Source organism: Xiphias gladius, chromosome 20 (genome assembly GCF_016859285.1).
Source record: "Xiphias gladius isolate SHS-SW01 ecotype Sanya breed wild chromosome 20, ASM1685928v1, whole genome shotgun sequence".
NCBI lineage: Eukaryota > Metazoa > Chordata > Actinopteri > Istiophoriformes > Xiphiidae > Xiphias > Xiphias gladius.
Genome location: NC_053419.1, coordinates 23,104,166 through 23,114,942, shown reverse-complemented (window position 1 = coordinate 23,114,942; position 10,777 = coordinate 23,104,166). Strand labels below are relative to the sequence as shown.

The window sequence follows — 10,777 nt, the reverse complement described above, 5'->3', positions numbered from 1 at the left end:
TGTGGTTGTGTTTTCTGTGTGTGGTTGTGTTTTCTGTGTGAGGTTTTGTTTCATCTGTGTGGTTGTGTTTTTTACTTTTATTTTGTTTTTCGTGTGTGTAAAATGCTGTGCAGTTTTTTTCCAAATGAACCTGTTGTGTAACAGCAAAAAACAACAATTTGATTGATTTTTTTGCTTTTTTTTTTTTTTAAGATGTGTTGTGTAAATATCTGTGCATCACACAGAGAAATGAATGGAAAAATACAACAGCAAAAAAAAAAAGAAAGAAAACAGTGTCAGAAAGCAAGGGTCTCATACACTAATGCATTACACAGTACAAGGTTCCTGACACCAGGAACGGGTCCAAATAAATAAAGCCAATAAAAGTCAGTAACAGTCGGCTACCGGGATGACAGTGATCTGGAGGAAAGAGGGGAGATCATGCTATATTCATGCTATAAACAAGTTTAGAGTCTATTGACTTTCTTCACAAATCAAGAGTGCAAGGATATCACGATTTTACTAATTCAGGTTTAAAATATGAATATGATTAAATGATCACATCGACAAGGAACTAATCATTATGGCCATACATGGAAAAGAAACTGAACTTAGTCTTTTGGGCCAATTCTTTAAAAAAAAAAAAAAAAGAGCAGACACGAACTTTTGTGTACAAAAGGACTAATATTACAAAACTGAAAAGACATGGTTTGTAGCAGACACGTTTCTGATTGTCAAGATACGCAACGATATCTTATAATCGTGACAAGCATATTTTCAGATTTGGAATGTTTGTAATCTACAGAGATTTTTGCTGCAACATGCAAATGTGACAGAATAGCAACTGCAACAACATAGAACCTTTTGTGTTAACAGGCGGCTAAAGATATAAAAATGTTGACGTGAAGCCCGAGCCGGCGTCTCCCGTGACCGCGAGCATCAACATCACCAACAGACAGACGAGTCAGTAAGCATTAAGGTAGGTTAAATATTTGGACTGTACGCAAGCTGTTTAGGAAACCCAGCGTGTCTCTACACACACAAATGTTTCACACAAAAGGCCGGAGCTACCAACCGGCCGACTCACCCAGGGACCCAGTCAAAACCCCTGTGTTAAAAGAGGTCTTAGGGTCAAAACTCTAGTTCTAAGACCGTCACTATTTCCGCTTACGCTGTTCTTAAAGCTCAGCTGTGGGGCATATTTTGGCGTGGGGGCAACATTTGAAATTGTAAAAGATACAACACCCTCTGGCTCAGAGAGATTTTTTCTTGATCTCCTAGTAAAAAATTTATTGTATTGGCCCGAACACAAGGCGATATTAGGTTTGAAAAAAAAAACGGGGGCTGTGTTATATTCAAAGACTGGACAATTACGTGGTCACAACATCAGATATTCTTTTTGGATGGAGAGGATACCACTGTGCTCTACAGGCGGTGTTGCATTACGGGTTGTTTTGTAGCCAGTCAGCCATTAAAGTGTTCCGTTAGTCCGGTCAAACCTGCAGGAGTTCCCGAAAGGTGGTGTAACGTGTCCCTCTGCTAGGGAGGAAATAAGGTCGTGACACGTCTTTACTGCGGAAATAAACCAGGGACAAAGTCTGTCATACAGCCAAGAACCATGTCTGTCACAGATGATGAGCTAAAAAACAAACAAAAAAAACAAAAACAAAAAACAAACAGACTGAAAGACGCTAACTGTCAGTCTGTCGGTCTTACAGGAGTCAACTCTTCAAGTCATCTTATAATCAGGCCTGTCCTATATTTGGGCCAATATGGTAATTTTTTTTTTCCCTTTTCCCCAGAGTATCACAAACACTCCGAGCTGATGTTTTGTATCATCACAGCTCAGACGAGCATAAAGCCCAGTGTACAGTATGTTAAAGCAGCAGGCTATGGTTCTGTGGCCACCTGGGGGCAGCAAGAGATGCTGTAAACCCAACACTGAGACAGTATGTGTTCAGATGCCACCAGTGAGTGGGCAGACATCCAACTACAAATGTCCATCTGTCCTTCGCTCGTCCGATCGACTTCCAGCCTCACGTGCGTATTGTTGAGGGCACAAGGAAGTGCAGCGTGGACTGTGAAGGTTTTTGGATGAGCGGTTCTTGAGGAACACAGGATAGAATATTAAAACGACAGTCGGCCAACAGTAATCTGTCATTACTGTTCTACTGGTTCGTGCTGGTTCTGTGGCCTGAAAAACCTGGAAGCAGGAGATATTTTGTCCGCCTATGCAACCTGTGAGCAACTTTCAATGCTGTGCTTAGATAAAGCATCTTTGTTAAGTGAGTTGGAAGTTACCACACAGCAAACCTGGGGCCTTGTAATAGTCCAGCATACGGATACTGTACACAGTCCACAGAGGGGGTGATAGGGGCTCAGAGGTTCGTCTTTGTCCCCCAAGCACCTTAACCTGGCCATGTTCATAGAAATAATACAAAACTCACCTGACAATGGTTAAGTGTGAGACTACAGAGGCAGATTGTTTGGTATTTACAGTGTGATAGCAGCAACCGGTTACTTTCTAGCGCCATGTTCAGAAGCTAACATGGTTGTTTCTACAGTCATAACTGTACAATGGTATGGCAAAGAGCTGTGTACGTTACACAGTCCAGTCTGTCCACTAAATATACACATCAGATACTCATACAACAAGGCACATTTTCTCCTGAGTTTCCTTGTGGCGGTTCATGTAACGACCCCTGCTTTACTAAGAATGAATTTCAAGTTGCCTCGGTTCCTTGTTTGCCTGTGTTTGGACTTTAAATGTGTGTTAAAATATCATGTTTGTGTGTATTCGTTTGTGTATGAAATTGAGTTGAATTAGCCAGGTGGGACTCGGGGTTCAATCTTCAGTGACAGCTCATAGAGGGTATCTTCATCCATCACTAGTGTCTTATCCAGGAGGAACTGAGTCACCTTGGGGGGAGGTAGGATGGAGAAGACAGTTAAAAGCTGATCACCCCACGCTGCACAAATAATTTAACAGTAAAGGCACTGGATTTAAAAGGCATTTCGTTAGACACACCTTGGCTTGATGCTCTATCCTGTATGGTGCTTGCTGGAACTGACGAATCTCCCGGATGATGTGAGAAATCTGAGAAAGCAGAGGCAGTTTACAGGAAGCTTAAGCTTAGGACAAACCTGAAGACTAGCTAAAACTTACAAAGACTGTCTCCACCAACAGGAAGGAGCGTAAACCGTATGACTGAGTAAATGTACCAGACAACACACTGAACCACTGCTCAGTAACCACTGGAGTTCTGGAGCTAGACGACCCCATATATCCCCCGAGAGAACGGCCGCTCTCACGTGGTTCTGGGCTCAAAAACAAACATGGAGTCCAAACAGCAGCTTGTACTGTTTCTATAAATGAGACACTTGTGCTGTGAAGCCCACAAAAGCAGGAAAAAGTCTCAGAGTTTGGTGAGATCCTGGATGGAGTCTCGTGTAGGACTGTAGACCCATCAGAGGGACCTGGAGCTGAGATTACTTTACAAAACGAAGCCAACGTCAGGTGAAGCTGTTTATTTACCGGTACGTCCCCAAGTGACATCATTGGTCGCCAGTGTCGGGTGCAAATATCAACCATGTTTAAAAAAAAAAATCTTTGACTGGCAACAACTGGATCTGAAGACTTTCGATTTGAATCTTTACATATCACACACTGTGTGGTTTCCTCTGTTCGCTGTCAACACTAAGTGACCCAGACTGGAACAGACCCGGTCCAACTTGGTCCCATTGGTCGTCACGCCCAAAATCATATTTATGTATCGGCTCGAAAGTCCTAATGTGTGTCTACACCTTAAGGGTCCCTTCACTTCAAAGCAGCTCCTTGTTTCTAGTTGGCAACCATTAATTCGGCCATTGTTGCCGGCACATTTGATCAACTATGGCTTTCTAGCTGATTGAGCTAACGTTACTTCCATCCACTTGATTGAAAACTCAAGTCTCCTGCTGACCTTCTAAAGTTCCAGCTGAAAAAAACATCCCGTCTTCTGACTTGGGAGGTGTTTACGAGTTATTCCGAGGTGGTCAGCCCCAGTGCTAACCTTGTAGTCACACCAGAGAAAGAGCCTTAATTATCTTTTGTTGTGTTACGTATCAGTAGACGTTCGATACTAAATCAAACCAGATACAAACAAACGGTGCCCCTCCTATACCATTGGCCAAATTGATTGTTTTATTGATAATTTCAGATCTTGATTTGATGCAGCTGTTTCTTGACATGTCTGTAGTTCTTTTTGCCGAGCGGGAGATACCGTCGCTGTCAGAAATTCACCATATCACTCACTCAGAATTACGAGTCGGAGGCTGACGCGAATTGGTTTTTCCCACTTGGCTGCTCGTAATTATGGTCTGAAAAATGTGACACGAACACGTCATAACTCCGGCTGCCGGAACCAGCAGGAAGAGCCACAGGCATCCCCCCAACTCTCCGCCAGTCATAGGTGTGGTCCCCCACGCAAATCACGGTCACGGGTGGCTGGAGTTTACTGACAGCCTCTAGGCTGACATGTTCACTGACGCCCTGGAAATCTCAGACACTGCACTGCCACGCTAGTCTCAGCTGAACTCCTCTCTCTGGACACGGTGATACTTGTAAATGTGTTTTTGGTTTTGGAAAAGCAAAATAACACAGAAAAAACAATCACCTTCTAAACTCTGAGTAACTATGGAGCATCTCTTTTACTACCGCCCCATGCACACCGCTTCAACATGTGCAGAGATCCAAAGCTTGACAGTAACGGTTGCTGAGCTTTGATTCAACTGTCACTGTTGAGGGGAGATGTTAGGCAAATGACAAAATAACACAGGCAGGGGAAGAATACGTCTTTACCATCCTCATCTTGGAGAAGTTAACCAGGCCCTCCTCGGTGAAGTTGGGCGTTCCTTCCTCAATGAACGCCAGGTCAGTGAGGTACATGCCCAGGTACGGCACACATGGAGGGTTACAGCTATACACACACACACACACAGGGAAAATATTAAACAGCTTTTAAAAGACTGGGTTTACACATTTATCCCCCTACTTTCCACTGAGAAGTAGCGCTCTTTACTTTTTCAGGGTCTCTCTCAGGTTCTTGAACCTCCCCTCTGAGGACACCGTCTTCTGCAGCCTGTCCATTAGTGCCTTTGTCTAGAAAAAAAAAAAAAGAAAAAACCCACAGATTTTTACAAAATTGTAAAATAAATGAATTATGAAATGGATTAAGCTGCATTCAAAACAGCTGTTTAAAGCAGGGGGTATCAACCTGTTTGCAGACTTTGGCCCAGGTCTTCTTCAGCCTGTAGATGGCACTACGGTTGAGAGCGGAGGTGATCTCCAGCACTCCGTTGTAGTTGTTGAGGCAGCGACAGATATCGGCCACTGCCAGCCATTTTTCTATGGAGCTGGCCCTGGAGCCCACGTCAGTGTGGGTCATTATCTGAGACGCCACCAGGTTGCTCATCTGTGGGGAAAGGATGGGACAAAAAGATGAAAATTATGGATTTTGTATCATGTCAGCCTCCTCTCCAGTTTATCAGGTACATCTAATTAAAACTAATGTGGTCTAATAAGGTCTAGTTTGGGTGGAAAAGGTTTGCCGATTCAGCTTTACGATTAGACGTTTTGGAGGCGCAGTTGAACTGCATCACTTTACACTGAGAGGTGTTTCTGATGATCAGCCTTCCCCCACCGATATAACTGGGGTGGACAAACACTTGTCAGTCTGATGCAATACAACTAGTCTAATGCCCCACAAACTAAAGCATCCGGGAAATGATCACACAGTTTGACTGAGACTATGCAAACAGTTTAAACAAAGCTGAGCATTTTCACCCTCATAAAAAGGCTGGATTTCCTGCTTTGGTTTTAGCCGTGTATGTCCCTTTGTATAGAGGGGGAAAAAAAAACTGCTATTTACATGTGAAAGTCTCATTACGTCAGGCCCCCTGTGTGTAGGATTTTAAAACGTCTGACTCTGGCAACTGGTAGAGTCTTGAAAGACACCGGGTGGGTGAAAATGTCACGGTATCAGTGTTAATCATGATATGATACATTTTTCTTGAAATTCAAATGAGAAACAACCCGATGGGAACGTCTGTGTGTGGCTGAAGCACTAAGCTGAGAAATCACACTGCTTCATCACACTGATGACAAAATCTTGTAAATTCAACATTATCACGAGGCCGTCCTGCACACTGACCTGCAACAGGTCCCACAACGGCCCTGATGCGTCCAGAGATGTTAAAGCAACAGTGACCCCGGTATAAATGGAATCGAAAAATCTCTGGCAGTCTAGGGAATATAACATGGTGCCGCCCGACACAAGCGACGGCAGTGTGCGCTCTGGCACAAGGTCGCACTCAGTGCGGAGTTTGCTCTTACATCGTTGAAGTGCTGGCTGGTCTTCATGATGTACGGAGTCCTCTCGGTTTTGTCGACCTTCATCCAGCCCTGACCGAGGAACTCCCTACAGGACAGGACACATTCAGCTTCGTACACTACAGTCAGATATACTGCTACGTCCACAGTGCCGACCATTCAAAAGCGCACAGGAAAAAGAAAAACAAATTAATTTGCCGCACAGCTGAACTGTAAACTGCCATTCGCCGCCATTTTAGCATGAGAACAGTTGGAAGAGACGACCGCGGCTGGAAGGTGGAGTCAGAAACGGCAATAAAAGATCAGAGTCAATCTACAACCACTGCATGGAAGCGTTAAAGAGGTTTGGAGAAGGTGTCTTTGTTTCAGAACACACGATTAAACTTCAGTGGATGAACACACAGGTGCACGCAGACACACAAGCGCACACACGCCAGAAAATCCTGAGATCCCACAGGTACTTCTCTCAGGGAACGGGACCAGATATTGGCGAGAATTCCTGGCAAGTCCCAGGATCTCAGTTCCCAGTATCCGACCTAATGTACTGGCCCTCATCTTAACCTGACACTGACCCAGTCTTCAGCTGATTTAACTTCAGTAACTTCAATTTAGCCAGTTTGGGACTCGACCGGTGCGACACCGTGGCTCTTTTTTACCTGTTTAATAGTTTTTTGGACGACATGGGAAGGAGGCAGAGGCTCTGTACCAGGCTTAGGCTACACAGATAGTAGGTCCATCAACGGACCCATCGATTTATATGAACCATATGACTTATTGTGTAATAGAGTACAACTACATAACTATAGCACCTGTGGCTGCGGTTTCATGGTTGGTAAATAAAGATAGCTGCAAACTGTAACGGGTCGTGATCCAGGAGAAATGCCGCCGAGGCTTCGTTTTACAGGAGGAGTCATTTCCTGGAAGGTTTCCTGGAACGAGCTGTATCGTTTGATACAGAGTTCAGGGAAATATAAAATGTTTTTAAAACACACTTCATTCATTAGTGAAAACTTTCCTCCCCGTTTACTGTGTGTTGATTTGTATGCTTGCCTGTACTCAAGCTTTACATTTATTAAAAGCTGCATTGCAGTGTGTCACAAACCGTTTGCTAAGTGTTCACGTTCAGCTTACGCGCTGCGAACTGACTCTCCAGGTCACACCAACAGTTCATCTGAGCAATTCGCTGGTTTTTAAACAGCCCCGGGCTCGTGTGAGGTGAGGCCGCGATGCGCTGGGCGTACTCACTCGTAGGGAATGCTCCTGAACACGATGTGATCCAGTAGTGTGATCTGTTCTGCCAGCTCCATCGCTGAGAGAGACTCAAAACACTCGGCCTTGGGACTCTCCGCCTGGAAACACACACACACACACACACACAGAAAAAACACGGACAATTCATACTTCACTGTGTGTAGAGTCACTGAAGGTATTTCTAATAACTAAGGTGCCACACACACACACTAAGTCAACTCCACATACCGGGAAAGCGCCTATAACCGTACATCAGGGTTCTGACAGAACTCGCCACAATACACACTAACTACAACTGGTGCTTTTCATTAAGGGAGTGACTGCTTCACAACAACGAAGTCGTTCTTACCACGATGAAGTGGAGCAGGGGACAGCTTTTCTGTTCCACAATCAGGAGATAAATTATTTCAACAACTGCTTAGAGGTTTACCAGGTCAAGTGCACAGTGACATCCCCCTCTGTCGAATACAATGCTGCAGTCGCAGGCGGTAATACTGACCATTTGCAATATGTCCTCTATCTTCAGCTGAGCGTCGTCCTGTTCCTCTTGAGAAAGGGCACTGAAGAGCAAAGCACACACTGTCACAACCAGAGTCCGAGGAGTAGTGGTGAGCAAGTAAGCAGACTTCATTGCTGTGGTGCCTTTCAGAAGCGGGGCTACCGGGAGCTTGGAGAAATAAAACAGCGCCGCGAGTGTTGTGTGTGTGTGTGTATCTTAGGCACATCTGCACAACAGATATACTGCATCTGTACTGCCCAACCTGACTTCAGTTTTAATATACATTTTTCTATGTAATGCAATGGTTCATATTTACTGTAGGTATATTTTATATATATTTCAATCTTTATTGTTTTTATTTATTCGTCTAGAGACAAATGTAACATGAACTATAGGCCGACAAGATTCCAGTGCCGGATTTTTGATGCCAGTACCAAATACTGATATTTTAGAATTTAAACACTCAGGTATATCTGATAAATCAGTCTGATTCGTTTTCCTGACGCAGCCCATAACGTAAATGAACATCACGGGACTCAACAGTAAGAATGGGATGAGAAAGATTTATAGAAATCAGAAATAGACATTTGAAAAGCTCCAGATATGGATGGATTTCCCAATGAATTTTATTTATTATTTGGGCCTAAAGTTGATCTAAATGACAAGATACATGTCAGTGACCAAAGTTCCTCCGAGATCTCTTTATCACACTATAGATAATATGTTCTATTAAAACCAGTGAAATCTGGGAAGCATTAATATTCAGCGGTTTCTTGCCATAAAACCAGTGCTGGCAGTAGGAAAAACTCAACACATGAATCACAACACTCATTTAAGTGGACAACCCCTATGAAAAACTTCGGTTGTGGAACAAGTGACGCTGAGCAACAGATACACAAAGATAATCTTCCCGTAAACCTCACAAGGAGCTTTAATCAGTTGAAAATGCAGAGTTTGTAGTTTTTAATTTCTACTCTTCCACTTACTCCATCAAAAACTCGATTTTAATATGAAGATGGATGGATGGGCGATGGTTCAGAATGAGGACCGTGTACCTTAAGATGTTTGCTGTTGCTTTCCTCTCTTGCGGCAGCAGGTCTGGATCCCGCAGCACCTCTTCCAAGAGACTAATCACCCCCACCTTCAGTTCGCTGTTCATGTCGAAGTCCTGAGGGTAACACACACGTATACACGCCCGTGGCTGAGTTACGGTTTTAGCTCAGATTGGGGGATTAACACACTCGCAGAAAGACTGACTCAAGCAGATTCAGGTCCCAGAATAGTCCCGCGACCTGCTCTTGTCGTGTCAGCCGCACAGGCAGGCACGTGAGAAGGGTGCCCTCTAGAGGACATATATACCAGGTGGCTCGCCCCCCCCCCCCATTTTTACGTCCTCTAAGAGAAATACGAAGTGTGCCGTCCACTTACGCCATCATTGTCAAAGCTTATCAGATAAAAGAAACCTGCAGTTTAAGTATCACAGTAGTGCTCTGAGGAGGTTTTCACTGGAGTTTCCTCTTCATGACTTCATTCTGTTCTTTACTGTGTGGGTGTGTGTGCGTTTTGTCGACACTAACGCCTCTTGTGTGTGTCCCGCAGACCCCAACACCGTAATGCGTAAAATTCATACCAGCAGAATCGGCTGGTTTTAACATTAATAGTATTTCTATTTTTTCAACATTGGTTTTCCCTCCCTTTTTTCCTTTATACAATCCGATAGAACAGTATTTAAGTGGTTTGCCACGAACCGAGCTTGCACATCATGTGTTATGTATGTATGCAAAAAATCCTGATTTATAAAGCAGCCAGTTACTATAAGTGTCAGATAACTGTACTGCGGTAAAAAGTACAATATTTGTCTCTGAACTGTTAGAAGTCGGGGTGGAAGTCGTAAGTAGCATGAAAGGAAAACACTGAAGTGAAGCCGGCTACAGCCCGGGCAGGTCGCCAGTCCTGTCACAGGGCCGGCACTTGGAGACGAACAGCCCTAGCATTCGCGTTAGCGCGTCTTTGGACCGCGGGAGGAAGCCGGAGCAGCCGCGGGGAGGACACGCAAACAGGCGGGCCCCGGCCATGGCCGGGCAGGTCCGACCCCAGCAACGCCGCACCACCGTGCTGGCCCTGAGTAAATGTACTCAGTGACTTTCCACCACCGGCAGCGAGCATTTTACTGGTACCTTGTGTTTACAAGCTTTTCAGTGAAGCTTGTACATGAAGCTAAAAAAAATTAAAAATAATAATAATAATAGGTCCAGTGACTAGTACTATAGGTCCAATAACAGGAAAGTAGCGGTGGGTAAACTGACCTAAACTCCACTAACCTACTAAGATCTTCCGGATTATAAAGTACATTTTTCGTACTTTCCAAACTGTGGTTTTGTTACCACACCAGCTGCTGTTTCTCTCGGTTCGCCACATGTCACTCACCAACTGACGGTCACAGCGATTTAACACTTCAGCCCAGAACCGTGTTTCATCAATGGGGCCGAACACTAAATGTTCACTTTTCAGGCCACGGCATCCGGGCTCAGAAACAGCATCTTATATAATCTTAAATGAAAACTGCGGTCCCGGTAGTGTCCCTGGGGAGGAGGCTGACCTTTCCGCACGCTTCCTGAGTGGGAGAAAGGACACGCAGCGCGAAGAGCACCTCCACCGGGGAAAGGGCGGTGACGGCA

At 44.6% G+C, this 10,777-nt stretch overlaps 1 protein-coding gene across 1 annotated transcript in view; it reads right to left on the bottom strand.

The window, feature by feature from the left end:
• Positions 1–268: 268 nt before the first annotated feature.
• The window catches only part of rasgrf2a (Ras protein-specific guanine nucleotide-releasing factor 2a), a 35,993-nt gene continuing 25,484 nt past the window's right edge, over positions 269–10,777 (bottom strand). The window contains exons 20-28 of the mRNA XM_040157097.1: positions 9,155–9,267; positions 8,100–8,160; positions 7,595–7,698; positions 6,353–6,437; positions 5,235–5,432; positions 5,040–5,119; positions 4,820–4,937; positions 3,008–3,076; positions 269–2,898 (exon numbers count right to left, since the gene is read on the bottom strand). Coding sequence (XP_040013031.1) covers positions 2,803–2,898; positions 3,008–3,076; positions 4,820–4,937; positions 5,040–5,119; positions 5,235–5,432; positions 6,353–6,437; positions 7,595–7,698; positions 8,100–8,160; positions 9,155–9,267 — 924 coding nt within the window. The 3' untranslated portion in view covers positions 269–2,802. The remainder of the gene's footprint in view (positions 2,899–3,007; positions 3,077–4,819; positions 4,938–5,039; positions 5,120–5,234; positions 5,433–6,352; positions 6,438–7,594; positions 7,699–8,099; positions 8,161–9,154; positions 9,268–10,777) is intronic.